The sequence below is a fragment of the Vombatus ursinus genome, unplaced genomic scaffold, assembly GCF_900497805.2.
Source record: "Vombatus ursinus unplaced genomic scaffold, bare-nosed wombat genome assembly UNPS02014798.1, whole genome shotgun sequence".
Taxonomy (NCBI): Eukaryota; Metazoa; Chordata; class Mammalia; order Diprotodontia; family Vombatidae; genus Vombatus; species Vombatus ursinus.
This window is the reverse complement of record NW_020954576.1, coordinates 76351069-76373442: the sequence shown is the minus strand read 5'-3', so window position 1 is coordinate 76373442 and position 22374 is coordinate 76351069. Positions and strand designations below refer to the sequence as shown.

General features: G+C 40.7%; 1 protein-coding gene across 1 annotated transcript in view; it reads right to left on the bottom strand.

The window, feature by feature from the left end:
* LOC114049740 (kinesin-like protein KIF26B) overlaps positions 1-22374 on the bottom strand; it is a 605544-nt gene that overhangs the window by 96155 nt on the left and 487015 nt on the right. The window contains exons 6-8 of the mRNA XM_027871128.1: positions 13805-14011; positions 2916-3009; positions 450-712 (exon numbers count right to left, since the gene is read on the bottom strand). Of these exons, the coding sequence (XP_027726929.1) occupies positions 450-712; positions 2916-3009; positions 13805-14011 (564 nt within the window). The remainder of the gene's footprint in view (positions 1-449; positions 713-2915; positions 3010-13804; positions 14012-22374) is intronic.

Below are 22374 nucleotides of genomic sequence, written 5' to 3'. Positions count from 1 at the left end.
TTCTTCCTACAGCAATACTAATCGTGCTCTAGGCAAGTGCCAGGAACATAGTTTATGAAGCTATAAACGGCCCAGCAATGGCTGCAGCTATTTGTGCCATGCTGTAAATATTTCAGTTTGTTGTTAAACAAAAGAAGAATCATATTTTTTAGAAAAGTGTGTGTGGGGGTGGGTGGATGGGGAGAGAAGGTGAATTAAACTTGCCCCTAGTGTTCCAACAATTGTAGTCCCTGCTCATTGTCAGTGAGATTGAAGGTACAAATATTTAGGTTAGTGGAGCAGATGGCCCCACAGCTGCAGGCTATAAAGTTCCAGGCCACTTTAAAGTAAACACTTCTAACCCTATCCAGTTTACATTTTGAGTAATTCATGGGTGGAAGTGCCCCCGAGTCTCCAAGGTGGAAATCAGTCGCCCACTCTGGGCAGGGGGAAGCTCCAGGCTCAGTCACCTGCATGCCACAGATGGGGTCTTCACAAAGGTACACGCCAGGGGACTGGCCATCCTGCAAACTGCCTGTGGCCACCTCTGACAGCAGGTCCCGCAGGTTCTCTTCCTTCCCCCACACTTCGACAGCAGAGATCCGGACGGAGAAACGGGCTCCTGTCTTCTCTTTGCGTTCGTTAATCAGCTTGAAGAGCCAGGAGATGGCACAGGGGATGATGCCAAGGTTCTGCATGGAATCATCCTTCCCAATCATGGTGTAGGATTTTCCTGTGCAGACCAGAGAGGGAGAAAGATGAGACCAACTTGAGAATTTAAGGAAGGCCACCATACATCTACTTCTCTAAAGAGAAGCTTCATTTTAAGTGGACTGGGAAATATAGTGAGGTATTTATTGCAGAAGGGAAGAAAAGGTGACTATTAGGCAGGAGGAAGGAGGAGAAGGAAGCCAAAATGATGAGGGGAACAAAAACAAAAGACAGGAGGAAAAAGTGAAGTGTTTTAAATCTCTGGCTGGCAAATGATACATTTGGAGTGGTTTCCAAAGAGAAAATCCCCAGCTTCATTTATAAAATGGCTTCTATAAGGAATACAAGAGCACAGACAAGTGATAAAATTTAACCCCAAGTTCCTAAAATATTATATACGATGTGACGGTTTCTGTATTGCTTCACATAGAGCAGAGACACAGGACTCCCAAGCCAGCCATCACAATCACAGCCCTCTTTATAGGCACCCCAAAGATTAAACATACCTATTTACACTTTACATCCTTACTCCTGTTAAATGTGGTGTATATTTTAACAGCACAAGCATTTTCTATAGAAATCGGGATCTCTGCTTTGGTGAGAGATCAAGGAGGGAGAAAAGAGAGGGTAGCCCAGAGATGAAGGGAGTTTTTCATCTAGGGCTGGAATTCATGCCTGCCTAAGCCCTCCCAGATCTTCACTGCCTGTGTGGAAGGCGTTCCCGGTACGTGTCTTGGGACTCCTAACAGCACTCCAATGAGCATTTGTCCACTCCCCAAATCACCACCCAACTGAGCACAGGTAGTATGGCCTGGTGAACAGATGATGGCAAGTCAGGATTAATGAGGCATTGCCAAGAAAAACTGTCTCATGCCAGCGTCCAAGATTTAAGTAAGGGAGGGGTCTGCAGAGCTTCTGTTTCAGTGTCTTGCTGTTTCCTTCAGGTTTGATAACTGTTGTGAGCAAAGGGATATGTACATTGGAGTGGCTTAAGAGGGTACAGAAGGACATTTGATGCCTCAAGTCAAGAAGCATGTGCTAGGAATGTGAGAGGAACTGTGCTAAATTCTGGGAATACAGATACAAACAAAAAGAAAGTCAATCCTTGCCCTCAAGAAGCTTACATTCTAATGAGGGTTGGGGGAGAGAGAAAGTAGGAAGAGTGTCAGGAGAAGAGTCTACAGGGGAATGAAGGAGTGGACATGACTAGCCTGGGTACCTTCCTTAAAATGGAGGTTACAGAAGCAAACTCTCTTTATTTTGAACCTTTGTGCCCTCCCTCTCAGCGTCCATGGGACACTCTTGTTAGGAAATGCTTAAACCTTCATGTTTGGCATACTCTGGTTTCTCTGCAGTCAGAGAACGTCATAAGGGTTAGATTGTCCCAGTGTATTCCAGGAGCTTGTTGACAAAGGAAAGGGCCAAATAAACTGGGATGGGTGGGAATGGGGATGTTCCTCCAGAGCTTTCATATTCACCTGCTGTCTTCATAAAGAGTAAAAGATTTTATTTGCTTTCCTGGTAACTCTCCCCCTAAGAAAATGTGCAATGTTTTGTTTATTTCCTGGGCTGATCTTTAATCTAGAATAATAGAGGATAACTGAGTTCACAGTTATGCCTCAATTCCAGTAAATCATTTCATGAAATCTCTCATAACAGTCCTGCTGACAAGATGAAGAGATATGGTCTACAGGTAGTTAGATCGATTCCAAACTGGCTAAATGAGCAGACCCAAACTAATGGGTCAATGACAACTTGGAGGAGGTCCATAATGGAAGGTCCCAGGATTTTGTGCTTGGCCCTATACCGTTTCCCATCTTGAAAGTAGAGATGGCATGCTTATCAGATTGGCAGATTACATAATCACTATTCCTATTTTTTTTCCCTCTTGTCTTACTATTTTAACATCGGCCACTTTTCACATGTTGTAGAGCAGATTCCTATCATGGCAAGCATTGGTCTCTAAAGTGACTTCCAGCTCCAAGATTTTGTGATTATTACACTGGAAGTCCTTTCCTTGATAAAGGGATTGGTAACCTATGATGAATTACAATTTTTAAAATCATATAGTTGATCAATGCAAAACCTTAATAAAAGCTAGAGAAAGGCATTTCCAGGCTCTCTCTCATTATGGTTTCTGAGTGATGAATTTCCACTCTAGTGCTAGAATGATGATGATAGGAAGACTCCCACAGGCAACACTGACCAAGGAAATGAATACTGACCGAGCTTGGCATGACCAAAACAGAACACACAGCCATCAGCTCCATTGACCACGGATTGGATCACTTCTGCCACAGTTCCAGCACACACTTCAGCCTGTAATAAGCACAGTAGGAAAAGTGAGGGCACAATACAGTGACACCGGCCATGTCACCATTCATACTGAATACATAAAATGATGAGGCAAGTTGTGGTACATGAGTGTAATGGAGTAACACTTGTTTATAAGAAATGGTGAAAATGATGACAACAGAGAATCAAGGGAAAACGTGAACTGATGCAAAGTTGTCCCCCATCCCTGGAACACTCTCCCTACTCCCCTCTGGCTTCCTTTAAATCCTAACTAAAATCTCATGTTCTATAGGAAGTCTTTCCCAGCCTCTGTTAATTCCAGAGCCTTCCCTCTATTATTTCCTGTTCATCCTGTACATAGCTTGCTTTGCTGTCTCCCAAACTAGATTGTAAGCTCCTTGAGGGCAGGGGCCATCTTTTGCCTCTTTGCATCCCCAACACTTAGCAAAGTGCCTGGCACAGAGTAAATACTTAATAAATGTTTATTCATTAACGATTGAAATAAGCAGAACCAGGAAAACAACATATACAACGACTTCTTGTTCAGTTGCACAGTCTGGTCCCCATGGACCATGCTTGGCAAAGATACTAGAGTGGTTTTGCCATTTCCTTTTCCAGTGGATTAAGGCAAACAGAGGTTAAATGACTTGCCCAGGGTCATACAACTAGTAGGTGTCTGAGGCCAAATTTTTTTTGGGGGGGGCAACTCTCTAAGATTTTTAAAATTTTTTTCTTCTTTCTTTTTTTAAATTTATTTATTTTGAATTATCAACAATCACTTCCATAAGCTCTGAGTTTTAAATTTTTCTCCCCCTCCCTTCCCTCCTCCCTCCCCAAGACAGCATGCAATCTGATATAGGCTATACATATATACTCCTATTAAAGGTATTTTCACATTAGTGATGTTGTAAGTAAGAATTAGAACCTATAGGAGGAACCACCAGAAAGAGGAAACAAAACACAACAGAAGAAAAAAATAGCAAACAGTATGCTTCAATCTGCATTCAAACTCCATAGTTCTTTCTTCTTTGTGGATAGCATTTTCCATCACGAGGCCTTTGGAGATGTCTTAGATCCTTTTATTGCTAAGAAGCGTTATGTCTATCAATATTAGTCATCGCACAACGTGGCTGCTACTGTGTACAACGTTCTCTTGGTTTTGCTCACTTCACTCAGCATCAGTCCATACAAGTCTTTCCAGGTTTTTCTGAAGTCTGCCTGCTCATCATTTCTTATAGCCCAGTAGTATTCCATTACATTCATACAGCACAACTTGTTCAGCCATTCCCCAATTGACGGGCATCCTCTCAATTTCCAATTCTTTGCCACCACAAAAAGAGCTGCTATAAATATTTTTGTACATGTGGGTCCTTTTCCCATTTGTATGATCTCTCTGGGATATAGCCCTAGAAGTGCTATTAGCTGGGTCAAAGGGCATGCACGTTTTTATAGTGAGGCCAGATTTTAACTCAGGTCTTCCTGACTCCACTCCTAGCGCTCTATCCACTGCACCACCCAGCTGCCTATGCAATGACTACAACAATGTAAATAGAAAGACAGCAGTAAAACAATCAAAACTGATTGTGATGAAATGATAATGTCTACGTGTGAACTTAAAGAAGAGATGTGAGAATGTATTCCCTCCCCCTTCTTTGCCTAGGAGGGGGCTATGGGTGTTGAACAATGCGTACAATGTCCAACTTTTTCAATGTGTTGCTCTGCTAAACTTTCCACTCCGCCTCCTCTTTTAATTCTGTATTGTAAGGGGACGATTCTCTGGGAGGGTGAGGAGGGGGAGTTATATTGGGGAAAATAGGTGGTGTAAAAACAAAACAGAAAAACAAAAATTTATTTGAAAATTTGTATAAGTAAGCATGATCTCGCTATACTGCTATTCTTACTCACTCATTCCCAATTGTCTGGATTCTGCTACCAAAGAATTCTTGAATCTGTTTAAAATCCTACTAGAATCTTTCTGTTGCATTATATGACATGATGTATGTTAACACAGATGAACTCCAAACCAACTTCCTATTAGCATCTTTCTTTTTCTTTTTTTCTTTTTTTTTGGTTAGGCAATGGGGTTAAGTGACTTGCCCAGGGTCACACAGCTAGTAAGTGTTATGTGTCTGGCTGGATTTGAACTCAGGTCCTCCTGAATCCAGGGCCGGTGCTCTATCAATTGCGCCACCTAACTGTCCCTATTAGCATATTTCTACTGGACTTTCATCTCTGTATCCCCAGTGCTTAGTACAGTGTCTTCCTTGTACAAAGTAGATACTTAATAGGTATTTGTCAAGTTAAACTGATTTGACCTGTGAAGCAGACAGTATCAGCCTTAAGGAATCCCCTCTAAGCATTAGACTGAACTGTGTGTGCACTGCCACTGATCACAATTCTGTACCCCTCCCCCCAATAATATTTGATGCAAATGGTTCTGTCAGCACTAACCAAATTAAAAAAAAATCCCTTAACCTCTATGCTTTAGCAGCTAGGTGGCATAGTGGATAGAACACCAACCCTGGAGTCAGGAAGACTTGAGTTCAAATCTGGCCTCAGATACCTCCTAGCTGTGTGACCCTGGGCAAGTCACTTTGCTTCAGTTTCCTTGTGTGTAAAATGAGCTGCAGAAGGAAATGGCAAACCTCTCCAGTGTCTTTGTCGAGAAAACCTCAAAATGGGTCACAAAGAATTGGACATGACTGAAATGACTGAACAACAACGATAACCTCTATAGTGCTCCTGAATTCAATTTCCTCATCTCTAAAATGGGAAGGTTGGATGAGATGACTTCTGAAATCCCTTCCATTTCTTTCTTTTTTTTTTTTTTAAGGCAATTGTGGTTAAGTGACTTGCCCAGGGTCACACAGCTAGTAAAGGTCAAGTGTTTGGTCTGAGGCCAGATTTGAACTCAAGTCCTCTTGACTTCAAGGTTGGTACTCTATCCACTGCGCCACCTAGCTGCCCCCTTCCAATTCTTTATCTATGATCCTAAAAACTAGAGTCCAAAAGTTCCTTTTTAGAAATGTCACCCATTCTGAGTCTCACAGATAATAGCTAGTATTTATATAGTGCCTACTAGGTACTAGGCTCTGTGCTAAGGATTTCACAAATATTATCTCATTTGATTCTTACAACAAACCTGAGAGGTAGATGCCCCATTTTAAAGGTGAGGAAACTGAGGTAAGTAAAAGTGAAGTGATTTGTCCAATAAACACCTAATAAGCGTCTGAGACCATATTTGAACTCAGGTCTTCCTGAGTTCAGGGACAGTGCTCTTTCCACTGTGGTGATACCCATTTTACAGATGAAAAAACTGAAGCCAAACAGGTGAAGTGACTGGCCCAGGGCCACAGAGATAGTAAGTGCCTAAGGCTGAATTTGAACTCAGATCCTACTGACTCTGGGTCCAGGATGCTATCTAATAGATTAGATAAGATATTTAATATTTCAGTTGACTTAGCTACAGTGTGGGTATGGTCATACTTTATTGCAGATTAATTGCAATGATATTTATGAAGTTGTACAGGTTCACATTCTAATAAAGGAAACAAATTCTGAAAAATAATCTGGTTTCAGTAAAAGCAGGAGATTCATGGCATCTGCATAATAACAGTAACAGCTAACACTTATAGAACACTTTAAGTTGGTAAAGGTGCTTTATATCTTAACTAATTTGATACTCACAACAACCCTGGGAGGTAAGTTATCCCCATTTTACAGATGAGGAAACTGAGGCAGACAGGTTAGGTGACTTACTCAGAGTTAAACAGCTAGTTAATATCTGAAACAGGATTTGAACTCATCTTCCAGATTCCAAATCTCTATCCACAACTACAACACCGACTTGCCTGCATGACATCTGGCTCTGAGTGCTTTCTCTTTGCCAATCCCCGTCTCTCACTGTTTTAAAAATGGAGCCTTCCCTTTGTTCCACATGCTCTCAACACTTACAGATACAATCCAGACACTATTAATTGGGGCTTGTTTGCATATTACATGATAAGTGTTCTTCAGTCATTCATGCATGTGTGCTCTCTAACTAGGTGATAAATGTCTTAATTAAGGAGCTGAGTCTTCCACGTTTCTGTATGGCCTTCCCATCTTCACCTCCCTCCTTCCCCAGCCAAGCCAACCTCTAATTCCTAATTCAGTCCTGGGCTAACAACAAGTACTAAGGATTGGTATTGACTGGGTTGGAAACTCGGAGAAATCTCTACAGACAGTGTCTGAGTCGTTACCAAGAGCAGGAGAACAGCATGATTCACCAGATTCCATAGCTCTCATTTCTATGCTTCAAGACTACATTCTGAGCATCATTGAAGCATTCTTCGCCTGTACAAATATCCCTCACTGACTTACCATAATCAGAGCAATGTGTCTCCCAGTGGCAACCTGAAAAACCAACAGCCTTGGCAATGAATAAAGTTATTCAGCTCAAGGATCTTGGCGGCACAACGATTCTAAGTATTCCAAAATCCAAATTTCCCCCAAACTGAATGGGGGGGGGGGTGGAATACAGATACACACACATTTCTGACAACTTCCAGTTCTGTTTGTGGTCCTGGGCAGGGGCTCCTCTCGTGCAGACAGGACTGTAAAACAAGCTGTTCTCTCCCCCGACTACTCAAGATTCCACCTCCACCTAGGGCAAGTGGCTTCTCCGAAATTGGGGTGTGGTTCCTTGCCAGTGCCAAGAAGTGAGCTTCAAGCCCTTTGCTGATTGAAGCTACTAGGATTTGTGGTGGGAAGGATCAGAGAAGGGACCTCCCAAGTCATCTAATCCAGTCCTTCGTTTTACAGGTAAGCAAATTGAGATCCAGAGAAGGAAAAGGACTTGTCCAGGGTCACACAGTAAAGAGCGGAGCTGAGGTTTAAACTCAAGTCTTCTGACTCCAGCCTTTCATGTGTTTTCTTTCATAGGTCTTTTCTGAAGACTTCTAACTTTGGAGTGGGTAGAAGCAGCTAGGAGGCACAGTTGATAGACAGCTGTGCCTGTATTCAGTATGACCTGAGTTCAAATCCGGCCTCAGACACTTATGAGCTGTGTGACCCTGGGTAAGTCACTTAACTTCTCTGTTTCCTCATTCGTATAATGGAGATAATAATAGCACCTACCTCCTAGATTTGTAAGGACCAAATGAGAGAATATGTGTAAAGTACTTTTAAACCTTTAAGTCTTATATAAATGATATCATTATGATGGTTATTCCATGTCACAGAAGAAAACAGTCATAGATAGCTGCCTGATTGTAGTTTATAGGCACAAATGCCATGGGTAGAGCTGGACCTTAGCTGTAGAATCAGAAGATAATACATTTAAGGTTAAAAGAGACATTAGACATCATTGAGTCAAACCCATTTTGTTTAAAGATGAGGAAACTGAGACCCAGAGAAGTTAAGTGACCTAGCTAGGGTCACATCCTTTGGCCATCATCTCATTCTCCCTCTCACTGGAACCTTGGACTCTGTCCCTGGGATGCCAGACTCTGCTGGGTGAGCATCCACCTTCCCTTGCCCCAGACTAAGCCATCTCCACACTATGCATTCTCATTCTCCTTTTTGGAACCCCTTTTATATGTTGTCTTCTTCCCCCATTGGAATGTAAGCTCCTTGAGGGCAGGGATTGCCCTTGCATACGAATCCTCTGTACTTAGCACAGTATATGGCTCATAGTAATCACTCAATAATCTATCTATCTATCTATCTATCTATCTATCTATCCTTCCAGCCACAAAGTGATTGACCTCACCATATGACCTGACAAGGACTTAGAATGGTAACATGAATAATCAAATAGAATCAAATAAAAAAAACCCCACCCAGAGACCAAGGAACATTCTCCTGAGAATGACCTGTTTCCTTCCCACCTTTGGGTCTTTGTTCATGTTGTTTCCTCCAGACAGGATGCCCTTATTCATAATCTATATCCTATGTTAAAATCCTGTCTATCCTTTAAAGCCCACATAAGCATGCCCCTTCTCCTAAAGCTTTCCTTGATCCTCTCAGGCAGGAACAATCCTTTTTATGGTCCCACGGTATTTTTTCTAGAGCACTCTTGGAACTTATCTCTTTCTGCCTTGCATCATAGTTATTTACGTACACTTCTTATCTTTCTTACTAGATTACAATTCAATTTCACAAATATTTATTAAGCTCCTGCTACGTACAAGAGCAGAGAAGCAGTTTGGTCTCGTGGATAGAAAACTGGCCTCAGAACCAAGAAAACCTAGGTTCAAAGCTTGTTTCTAACATATACTGACCATGAGACCCCCTTGGTAAGCCACTTAATTCTCGGAACTTTAGGCATCTAAGACTGATTGCAGAGAAGGTATTGACCTGTATATGTAGAGGAGAATTTCATCAACCAGGAACTCATCTTCACCCATGAAATCACAGGTATAGTCCCTATCCCTATTTTTATGTACAAGGGACTGTGCTAAGGTCTGAGTAAGTGTCAGAGGCAGCATTTTAACTCGGGTCTTCCTGACTCCAGGTCTGATACTAAGCAAAAACATGAATGGGAAAGCTTTAGCCAAAATAACTGCTAGAAAAGACTATGAATTTTACCTTCTCTGAGTTCCTAAGAGTTACAGACTCCTCAAAGAGATTCAACTCAAACATGATTCAAATTCACTTGCTTAGCTTCGACTCAGTATTATGTGCCAGGAGCACCAAAAGGAAGAAGAGATGATACAAAATCTTTTATGATGTATCAGAAAGATGATACAAAATGGCACCAACTCCATTCTGAAAGATTTTACTATGTACTAGATGAATGGCAGTAGGGGTATACCATGTACAAAGGGAAGTATAAGGTAGGGTATTGTATAATGGGACAAAGGCAGGCTTTGAGAAGGGAGAGCTTCCTTTCAGCTGGTGGCAGGAGGGAGGGCTGCAGGGAGGAGGTGGGCATTTGAGCTGAGACTTAAAGGAACAGAACTATTTCAGTAGATGAAGGTAAGGAGAGAGCATATTCCAGGCATGAGGAAATGTCCTGTGCAAATGCACAAATGTGGTGTGAAGAGATTGGGAGATAGCTAATAGTCTAATCTGGCTAGGATATAGAGTCTACGAAAGTAAGGAATAAGTTACATTTGGGCAGCAATCTAGGTAGATAGGCAAATACGTGCCCCTTCACACCAGGGACCATCTCTTATTCATTTTTTTATTACTAGCCCATAATAACAAGTAGAAGCTGAATTTGAGCCATATTTGAGTTGAATCTCTTTGAAGAGTCTGTAACTCTTACGAAGGGAGAGAAAGGGGCAGCTAGGTGGTGCAGTGGATAGAACACCAGCCCTGAAGTCAGGAGGACCTGAGTTCAAATCTGGCCTCAGACCAAACACTTGACACTTACTAGCTGTGTGACCCCGGGCAAGACACTTAATCCCAATTGCCTAAAAAAAAAAAGAAAAAAAGAAAAAAAAATGAAGTGAGAGAAGGTAAAATTCATAATTCTTTCTAGCAGTTGTTTTGGCTAAAGTTTTCCATTCACGCTTTCACTTAGCCTTGTGCTATGAGTACTGGGATGTGGAAGTGGTACAGTGTATAAAATATCCAGACCTGGAGTCTGGAAGACCTGAATTAAAATCTTGCTTCAAACACCTACTAGCTGTGAAACCTTGGGCAAGTCACTTATTAGAACTACAACAGTAGTTATCTCCCACAGATTCTTGTTAGAATCAAATGAGACAATATGTAAAAAGCACTTTGTAAACCCTAAAGCACAATATAAATGATAGCTATTGTTATTATCTTCCTTCCTTCTTTCCTTTTTTTCCCCTTCCTTCTTTCCTTCCTGGTGATCAGATTGGCAGATCAAGCTAGGAGTAATAACCCCAAAACACTGCAAGCCAATAATAATTCAAAAAGATCTTGCTTGATAGTTTAGAACTTTGGACTGAATCAAATAAGGTGAAATTTTATATAGATAAATGTAAAACCTTATATTTGAGTTAAAGAATTACTTAATAAGTACAAGATGTTAGATATCAGTGCATCTGAAAAAGATCTGGGGTTTTTAATGGACTACAAGCTCAATACACATCAAAGGCAAGAAAGCAAGTGTGATCTCAGGTTACATTGAAACACAGAGCTTGCAGGTATAATATAGGGTCATCCCACTGTACTCTGCCTAGGTCTAGGGTACTGTGTTCAATTCCGGGCACCACAGTTGAGGAATGACATGGGTAAGTTGGAGCATATATAGGAGACAGCAACCAAGATGATGAAGGACCTTCAAACCATCCCCTATGAGGGAGAATCTTTTGGAGGAATTGTGGAAAGTTATCCTGGAGAAGAGAAAGCTTGGGGTTAGGGAAGCAGGAAGCATGGGGATGAGATGCTAGCTTTCATCGAGTATTTGAAAGACTATCATGTGGAAGAAGGAATCGATTTGTTCTTCTTGGTCCCAGAGGACAGAAGTGGCAACAACCAGAAGCTGCAAAGAGGAAAATTTAGGCTTTGATGTAGCGAAAAACTTCCTAGCAATTAGAGCTGTATAACAGTGTAATGGGCTGTTTGGGGAAGTAGTGAGTTCTGCCTCACTGGAGGTATTTAAGGATGGAGGCATTAAAGCTGGATGATGGCTCTTCAGGTGTGTTACAGAGGAATTCTCATCCATTTGAGAGTTGGATGAGGTGACCGCTGAGGTCCCTTCCAACTCTGAAATTCTGCAAAGTTAGAGTTTCACACATGTTAAAAAATAAGAAAATACATATATATGCATATATATTACATATAAGAGATGAATATATATAGTATATATAAAATAAGAGAATAAACTATGTTTTATATATATATATATAATAAGAGAATGGACTTGTATACACCACTATATGTATGCATATATGCATGTATGTATATATGTGTGTGTGTGTGTGTGTGTATTAATAGATTGACAGATAGATAGCACTGATATTAACATATATCCCTATTTGGATTTGCCATTTCTTGTCAATACCAGTAGGTATGAATATATAGTTTAGATTATTCACCTGGTAGTCAACAGAAATATACATTCAACTCATGTTTTATCTCACATTTATATACATGCTCTCAGAGCTGAGCCAGGATGGAAAGAGGCATGATAGCCCTATGAGTAGTATCAGTATTACCATCTCCATTTTACAAATGAGAAAATTGAGACCCAGAGAGGTTAAATAATTTGTCCAAGGATACACAGCAGGTATTGACACAGCTAGCTCTCCAACCCAAGCCTACTGATTCAAAAACAAAACAAAACAAAATCTTTTTTTTTTTGGATCAGCCAAGCCCCAGTAAAATATGTGCTGTTGTGGGTGAATGCTGATACAAAACAGGTGGTATAAACAAAGATAAGCAGTAAAGATGGCTCTTTTTCCTCGAATAACTCTAAAACTTATTAATAGCCACTGTTTAATTTAAGCTTTGCTCCAAAGTTCTTTTAACTTATGGAAATTTGTCTCTGAAAAAGTTTTAGCGGTGTTAATTAACTTGTTCATTAGTCTTTTATTAGACTCCATGTCAGGTTTAGATTACTGAGCCCACAGGGTGCTACCACACACACACACACACACACACACACACACACACACACACACAGAGAGAGAGAGAGAGAGAGAGAGAGAGAGAGAGAGAGAGAGAGAGAAATGATGGAGAAGGAAACCTTGGGATGTATTCATACAATGAGTGCTGGCTGCGTCTTCTCAGGGTAAGCTCTTCAGGGAAATCACATGCAAGGGATGCTCAACTTTTTAATTAATGGAGTTTGTAATACAGGGCTGCCTATGAAAGCACTCCTGAACCAAACCATAGAAGGCATGATCAGGAGTCTCTAACTGGAAATGAAAGACATTGTTGGCCATGATTCCTGTGCTGTACTGGAAATTCAAGGTAAGGTCAAACCATCTGATAATAATGATGTCAATAAGCTAATAATATTACTATTGCTTCATATCTGTATGACACCTAACAGTTTATAAAGTGCTTTCACTTTTATATACATTATCTTGCCTGATCCTCACAGCAATCTTGTGGGGCAGATGGGACAGGGTTTATTATTCGTACTTAGCAGATGAGAAAACTGAGTCTTGAAGAGGTGTGGTGACTTTACCAAAGTCACAAAGGTAGTCAGTTGCATGGACAGGACACAAACTTAAAGGCAAGTAGGTGGTGCAGTGGTCAGAGAGTTAGACCTAGAGTCAGAAAGATCTGAGGTCAAATCCAGTCTCAGACACCTAAGTCATTTGCCTCTGTTTCCTCAACTGTAAAATGGGGATGATAATGGCACCTACCTCAGGGTTGTTGTGAGGATCAAATGAGATATGATTTGTAAAGCACTCAGCATAATGCTGAGCACATAGTAGGTGCTTAATAAAAAAAAACAACATCAAGCACTAAACATGTCACTTTGCTATTTCATTCTTATCACTGATCCCCAGAAAGTAAGCCATGCTCCTCCTCCTCCAATCAGTCAATCAACAAGCATTTATTAAGAACCTTCTAGGTGCCAGATCCTGGCCTAGACACTAGAGGAAGGGAACAAACATTTATTAAGTGCCTACTATGTGCCAGGCACTTTATAAATATTATCTCATTTGATCCAGGCATAAAAAGACAAAAGCAAAAATAGTTCCTGATCTCAAGGAGCTTATATTCTCTAAGGGAGACATATACACAAACATCTTGCTGCAAAATACATGCAAAATAAACACACGGGCAATATTTTGAAGGGGAAGGCCCTTGATAAAACAAATGAACAAAACAAACCAACCTATGGCAACAGCCACAGTCTCCATCACAGTCTTCCTAGCATGAGAAGGAAAGCATCACCTACCTGAGATGCATCCTGGGGGAAAACAGCATCAAAGGCAAACATCTTGGGTGGAACCTGGTTGCCTCTCTTTTGGAAGGCATTCTGCCCTCCACAAGTCAAGGGGTCATAGAGTGTGATTTGCTTCTTCCTTGGATCCACCTTCAAAAAGGAACTGGATTCTGAGGTGTCCCTGGCAAGGGTGGAGCAGATGCGAACCATGACCTTCACCTAAGAAGAAACACACAGAAAGGAATTTTGGAGGAAGTTTGGATTAAGGGAGCCAGATAGTTCATGGTGGAAGAATCCCCATATACTATATCGCTGAGGGTTTCTGTTGTCCTTGGATTTTCCAATGATAAATTATAATGAACTTCACCATGTATTAGGAATATAATCCTCAATGGCCATGGGAGGAAAAAAATAATATATTTATAATTACCAGGTAGCACATGTTGATGTCTCTATTACTTTGATACAGAGGTGGTACATCACTTTCTTTGTTTTACTATTAATGTAAATTGAAAATTAACTGTACCCTGGTGGCCCAATTAAGTAGATGAAAAGGTAATCTGGGCTGCCACGCTCTCAGGGCCGGTGTGGCTCCCATGAAACTTGAAGATCAATAAACCCAGCACATAAAAGTTAGCTCTGTAATTTACTCCTTGCTTGCTCACATCAGGGCTCTTACAGACAAAACCCACAGTTATTAGTGTCATCATTAACGGGCTGTGAAATGGCCTGGTTTTAGTGGTCAGCATTTGAAATGTGCTCAGAGGACCAGCAATAATAAAAAAACTTGTTTGAAATATGGTATTTTAGGATCCATTAGATAAGTGTGTAATGAGTGGTTATTTTCAGAACCAGGCTTCTCTCTATTGGAAATGGGAGATGGAATTTGCCTTTAACCCAATTTTAGTAGTTTAGCTTGAAAGGACTTTAAAGGTCAACTGGTTCAGCTCCTTCATTTTACAGATGAGAAACAAAAGATTGCAGGGGTTAAGTGACTTTTCTAAGGTCACATGTCTAGTCAATGACAGAACCTGGAACCAGATTCCCAACACTCAGCCCCAAGACCTTTCTGCCTGATTACAATGCTTTCCCAAATAGCTGGAGGACCCCATTATGTAGGCTAGGAATGACAACTATCTCTCATAGAATGACAGAACTTCAGTCAAGAAGCTAGCCTTAAGAGGCCATCTAGTTTGACCCCTACCTGATCAGGCCTCCCTTCTTCAATGTCCCTTAAAATTGGTTATATATTCTTGAAGACCGCCAATGATGGAGAAGCCCCTGCCTCCTGGGGCAGCCCACCCTACCCCACCTCCAGATTGTTCTAATTGTTAGGAAGTTTTCCCATCTACGGAACTATAATTTGCCTCAAGAGGGAAATCTCTGAATACAGTCCTTCAGAAAGTGGCTAGCTGAAGTAAACTGACAATAGGCTAACAAACACACAGATTTAATACTTAAAAAGTCATCTACAAGTGGCTTCCAATGCTCTCAACCATCACATATATCCTAACAGAAAGCAAGAGGAGGCAAAGACAGATAGAGTTTGGCCCCTATCTAGTCTATCATCTTACTGTGCCAACGTAACTCCCATCCCAAGGGAGTTGGAGAGGGGACACTGGGAAGGATGCTAGAAGCCTTGGCTTTAGGGCCAAATTAAAATTACTCCCCAAATGACTGCCAACACATGTGCTAAAGCCTTCTGTTCCCCCACCTTTGGTTATAGAAAGATTTGGGTTGGTAGGGCTTATGCTATAATATAGAAAGAAAGAAAGAAAGAAAGAAAGAAAGAAAGAAAGAAAGAAAGAAAGAAAGAAAGAAAGAAAGAAAGAAAGAAAGAAAGAAAGAAAGAAAGAAAGAAGGAAGGAAAGAAGGAAAGAAGGAAGGAAAGAAGGAAGGAAAGAAGGAAAGAAAGAAGGAAAGAAAGAAAAAGAAAGAAAGAAAGAAAGAAAGAAAGAAAGAAAGAAAGAAAGAAAGAAGGAAAGAAGGAAGGAAGAAAGGAAGGAAGGAAGGAAGGAAGAAAGAAAGAAAGAAAGAAAGAAGGAAGGAAAGAAAGAAAGAAGGAAAGAAGGAAGGAAAAAAGAAAGAAAGAAAGAAAGAAAGGAAGGAAGGAAGGAAGGAAGAAAGAAAGAAAAGAAGGAAGGAAGAAGGAAAGAAAGAAATGAAAGAAAGGAGAAAGGAAGAAGAGAAACAAACAGAAGGCTTGACTTCTGTCCTTATTTTTGTTTCAACTTTCTTCCTATGCTCTAATTAAATGAAACAAAAAAACTCATTTTGCATAGTAGTATTTCCTGCCACTCTATTTCTGGAATGGAAAGGACCAAATGACAATTCTCTTGAATTCAGTTTTTTTTCATGGGCACAGATAAAGAATGGAGGTAATAGTAAGACGAGTAAGAAGGGAATTATAATGGCAATTCTTCAGTGGAAAATAAAAGAGCTTCAAAAGTATAGCAAATTCAAATGGTGTTTTTCCCCTGCTTCTATATTCTCTCTAAAATAGAAGTTAATTTTGTTTGTGTCATGGACTCCACTGCAATCTGATGAAGCCTTTGGAACCCTTCTCAGAATATTTTTTTTAAATTCATAATATAAGGAAATGATAAATTTCAGTTAGAGGCTAATGAAAATAAAGATATAATTTTCCCCCAAGCAAGATCACATCAGACCTCCTGAAATCTATCTATGGACCCTAGGAACCTCTGCTCTACATATAGAACTGTGCCCAAAAGGCCATAAGACTGTGCATACTCTTTGATCTAGTATTACCACTGTTAGGTCTATATCCCAAAGAAATCTTTTTTAAAAATGTGAGGGGGTGGGGGAAGCCCTATTTGTATAAAAATATTTATTGCGGCTCTTTTTTTGTAGTGGCTAATAATTGGAAATCAAGGAGATGCTCATCAATTGGGAAATGGCTGAACAAGTTGTGGTATATGATTGTGATGGAATATTATTGTGCTGTAAGAAATGACAAGCAGAATGATTTCAGAAAAACTTGGAAAGACTTAACATGATCTGATGCTAAGTGAAGTGAGCAGAACCAGAAGATTGTACACAGCAACCACAATATTGTAATGATGAAGAACTGTGAATGACTTAGCTCTTGTTGGCAACATAATGATCCAAAACAGTATCAAAGGACTAATGATGAAACATGCTATCCTTCTCCAGAGAAAGAACTGATGCTGTCTAAATACAGACCAAAGCATACTATTTTTCACTTTCTTTTTTTTTCTTTTTTGTTTGAGTCTTCTTGTACAAAATGACTAATATGGAAATGTTTTACATGACTGCACATGTATTACCTATATCAGATTGCTTACAGTCTCAGGGAGGGGGGAGAGTAAAGAGAGAGGGAGTGGTAGAATCTGGAATTCAAAACTTCTTAAAAAATTGTTAAAAATTATTTTAACATGTAATAGGGAAAAATAAATTTAAAAAAAAGAACCTCTGCTCTAAAGAGTTCTGTCATTAGATATAGATGCCAGGACCCGAAGAATGAGGCATTGGCTCTAAAGTTCAATGTTATTCATATTCTCCCTCTCTCTCCCCTCCCTTTTTTCCTCCCTGCCCCCTTACACATGCATCATTTGCAAGACATTACTTACTTAAAGAGTAAATACACTTGAACTGGGTACCACCCTTTCGTAGAAACCTGAGTTTAGGAACATAGCAAAAAGAGGGAAGAGACCAATGGGACGCGAGATTTTTGATTCTAGATGCAGGATATAAGTGTTCATGGCAAAGAAGCTCCTTATCCTCTCCTGGGTCTTACAGCTACGGCTTCCAGGAAGCAGGGTGAAATGGATCATGAGGAACAGCCTCTTAGACACTTGACTTTCATCTATTAAACTATACCTAAGATGTGATGGTTCCCTGCCCTGTGAGTAGCACTTTAACTGTTCAAGTCCAAATCAAGATCATATACGTCTCCCATAGATAACATTCCATCTCCCTGAAGCTCTGTGCTTTTACAGTTGGTCCCCCCGCATCTAGAATGCCTCCCTCATCTCCACCGCCTAGAACCCTAGTGCTCAGGAGCCACCTGTTAATCATGGCCTTTTTTCTCATCCTCTCCATGGTCTAGCCTCCTCACTCTGCCTCACACATGACAGCTAGTCCAGCTACTGGCACATTTTGTAGACTGATCTTTCTCATCTTTCTCTCCTTATTTGGTTGTTCATCGTCTGTCCTTCTTGAGATGATCTTGTTTAACCTTTCATAGGTTGGGAATTTATCTACATCAAAGTTGTATCCCCCCAAGAGAATGTAAATTCCTTGAGAACAGAGACTGTTTCATTCCCCCCCCCCCCGTATTCCCATACTACAGGCACTTTTAATAAAGGTCTGTTGAATTGGATTGAATTGAACCAAATCTTTCTACTGCCACTCTCACTGTCAGGTTTCTATGACATGGTTTTAGGGGGATAGGCCTTCCTATCAATGGGGCTTCTGCCACAGGGAGGGAGACTGGGACAGAGACACTATGGTACAATGGTTAGAGAGCTGGTACTCCATAGGTTGAGATACACAGCTGAATGGGACTGTAGAGGACAGGCCGGCCAACCCCCTCATTTTATGAGAAAACAGATCTAGAAAGGTTAAGTGACTTGCTCAAAGGTCACAAAGATAAACCTCAGAGGTGGTATTGGAGCTTTGGTCTTCTGACCCCAGCACTCATGCCACTGTCGCACAATGCCTGAACTTGACAAGGATCCTGTTAATAAAATACTGTCCAACATACATAGTCAGTTCCTAACACAGTGAATTAAGATTCTGTTTACCTTCCATTCTGGGCATTGTTTTTTGTCTCAGAGTTTTTACAGCTCTATTATCAAAGGCGTATTAATTTCTCCCGGTTTACAACAGAAGCATGTACACCAGTGGCCGCCTTTGGTGTGTACTCTCCTCCTGGAGGCTCAATGTAAGCAGATTCTCCAGGCCTGATTACAAAGGCTGGAAGTGGAGATGCTGCTACAACCCCAGCAGAATCGATGGAAGCACATGGTCCATCACACTGCGATTTTCACAATTTCACATGTAATTTCTGGGTAACCAGAGGTGCTGAATTTAAAGTTTGAGCTGAGCTGTGCAGAGTTACAATAGGAAGGAGGCAGGAAAGGGTCTGAATTAGTGATTCACTGGGTTAGGAACATAGCTCCTGCATTTTAATGAAGTGCCTAGGCCATAGTTGCTGGTCTGGCTAAGGGAGATACACAGCTCCTTTAAAACCAACTGAACCCCGGGGCTGGGAGAAATGTCATACTTCGTTCTTTTCTTTGCAATTCATTTAAATAAATGGAGATTTTTTTTTCCTCTTTAAGGGAAGGAAATTGAGTTTTTTTGCCTCACTTCCTTTTTGTCATTATGCCTTTAGTCCAACACTCCACTTCCTGACTAATCCCCTGTAATTAAAGGGCTTAGGAGACACCTCTTGTGATCAAGGAGGCCACTTGCTCCTTCTGCCAGAAGTTCTCAATCAAGTGACAATAACTGCTCAAGTTCTTGGCAGTATCACCTTTACCCCTTCTTTTCATGGCTCCTACAAGAGGAGATAACAAAAAAGAATAGCCCCAAGATGTTCATAAAACATATTTACAAGTTTAGGACCAGCAGAGTCAGGAAGATGACCTGTCTTATTGTTATTTCCATTCTTCTTCTACTCGGAGAGACCCAATAGAAGTGGAAGATGGGAGGGTAGAGCAAAAAACCTACACACCTATCAAAGACAGTGGAAGAGAGATAAGTGCCCAGAGGCCCTGTTACAAGAGGAAGCAGATAAGCATTTCCTCCACCTAGACTTCTATTGGTGAGACCCCATTTTGGGCCTTATTTATCTAATTATTCAGTGTGGACAAGGCCAGACAGCTGTTGCTTTGAGCAGTGTGGCTCTTTTTCTGCTCTGCTCATTCATCCTTCTGGTCTGCATCACAGCACTGGGAGCGGAACGTGTTGTGGTACATTCATAGCATAAAAGGCAATGGTCATGCTATGGAAGCTGTATGAGCACTCCATCAAAGTAATGGCTGCTCCAGAGTGCAGGGACAGCCTTATTTTAGGCTAATGAAGAGTGGGCTCTATGACTGCTTGCTGTTGCTGCTGTAAATAATAAATGGGGGGGAGAGATGCCGGTCTCAACTGAGGTATGAGCCATAATGACCTAATGCAAACTTGAATTTGTTTGCTCCTAATTCCATCCAACAGGCATTGTTCTGAAGGCTCTCTTCAATACTAACAAGCTCAGGAGAGTTTCTGGTAAATTTTATCATGGAAAGATGGTAGGCCTCAGAGTCAAAGAAGACTGAAATCAAATCCTGCCTTTGACAAGATACTAACTTGTTGACCATAGGCTAATCACTTAATTTCTCAGGGCTTTAGACAACTCTCTAAGACTATAAGTTACTGAAGAATTGATCTACATCAGGGAACTTCCAACCCAAAGGGAATATTCCACAGATAAAATTATAAATTGTGACCACCCCCAAATTAGACTCTCCCAAATTACAGAAGAACATTTTGGAAGATGCCAAAATGAATAAGTAGTGGAAACAGAGATATATTAAGTATGTCCATATCATGCAGTTGTGAAAAGTAAACAAAATGAGCCTGACAATGATCTACCACTTAAAGAAGGACAGAATTTTAGAGCTAGAAGGAACCTTGGATACCACATATTATAATCCAACCTTCAGAGTATGTTTTAAAATACAGAAACACAAAATTAGACTGAATCAAGGAAAGGAAAGTCAAGAAGAATAGGGAACCAGCTACGTGGTACAGTGCATACAGTACCAGCCCTAGAGTCAGGAGGACCCGAGTTCAAATCCAGCCTCAGACACTTACTGGCTGTGTGACCCTAGGAAGTCACTTAACCCCGATTACCTCCCCCCCAACTCCAGAAAGAAGAAGAATAGGGAATGGACCCCTGGTTTCATTCATATAGGGAACTGCCAGGTGAGCAAAGTCACTCTACCACTGCAGGTTGTCAATTATCTTTGCAACTTATAAGCTTCGAGTTATAAACAAGAGATTAAGTAACTATGTTCAAGTCACACAGCTAGCATATGTCAGAGGCAGGATGTGAACCGAGGACTTCCTGACTTTGAAGGCAACTCTGCTTCACTACATCATCTACAGCCTCTCTTGGAGACAGAAATACAGAGGTTCAAACACCAGACATCACCTTGGTCAGCATACTTAATCAGTTGGTTTTGGTTTCTTCATCTGTGAAAGGTGCAGGGGAGTAATAATAATAACAATAATTATTATAACAATAATAATACCATAACTTCATTTTTTCTTTCTTTTTATCCCCAGTGGCTAGCACAGTGCCAAGCAAAGAACACACACTTGGTAATAAGTGCATACTGTTTGATTAAAACTCCTACCTCACAGGGTTCTCATGAGGAAAGAGCCTCATAAGTCTGAGAATGCTATGGAAATGTGAGTAGGGCTTGCAGTTATTAGTTTCTGGGCATAAAAACAGGCAATGGCATTCACATGTGGATTTTAGACTATATACCAAGGTTCTAATTCATCTCTGGAGCTAAAAATGTAGAGCCACGAGGATTTGAGGCATCTGTTCCTATACAGAATGAACACAGGAAATCTAGGCTGCTTCTCCACCTACCTCCCCTCTGTCTCCTTCACAGTTTCCTCATCTTCTCCCCACCTGTCCAATGCAAATATTCTTCCTCAAGGCTCTGTTTGCCTTCAGCCCACTTCTCTCTCTACAATTTTCTCTCTTGGTGATCTCACCCACTCCTACAACTTCAATGAATACCTCTTTGAGCATGATTCCCAGATCTATCTCCAGTTCCAAATTCCTATGTGCCTTCTGGACACTGGATATCTCATTAGAACTTTCAATTCAACAATTCTGAAATCAACCTCTCTCACACCTCTCTACCCAACCTACTCCTCCTAACTCAATAATTTCTGCTAATTATACTGAAAATTTCCGGGTCCCCAGTTCCAGACTTTAGAAACATCTTTGCCTCTGTCTTCTTCTTTGCCCTCCTCATCCAAACATTTACTTGATTCAATTCACATTTATCTCTGTCCTAGGCTACATGTGCTCCAGGTTCCACCTCCAACCCAGAACTCAAGCTCCCACATACACGGCCCTATCTAGGCTTCTGATAAGTGAGTATTCACCTTATTTTGCCCAGACTCACTATGCTACCTCTATGCTACCTATACCAACCTCTGCTTTCCAAGTCAGTTTCTGAGATCAGTAATCAACTCAACCTTACCATTTTTGGAAAGGACTATTCCTCCTTTCCCTGTCCAAAACACTCCTCCCTAAAAAGCTGAACAAGTTGTAGTATGATTGTGATAGAAAACTACTGTGCTATAAGAAATGATGAGTTCAATGATTTTAGAAAAACATGGACAGACTTGCACAAAATAATGAAGAGTAAAATTAGCAGAACCAAGAGAACATTATATATAATAGCAATGATATTATTTTAAGAACAACTTTGAGTGAATAAGCCATTTTGACTATTATAAATACCCAAATTAAGTATAAAGGACATAAGAAGGAAGACACAATCTGCACCTAGAGAAAGAACTGA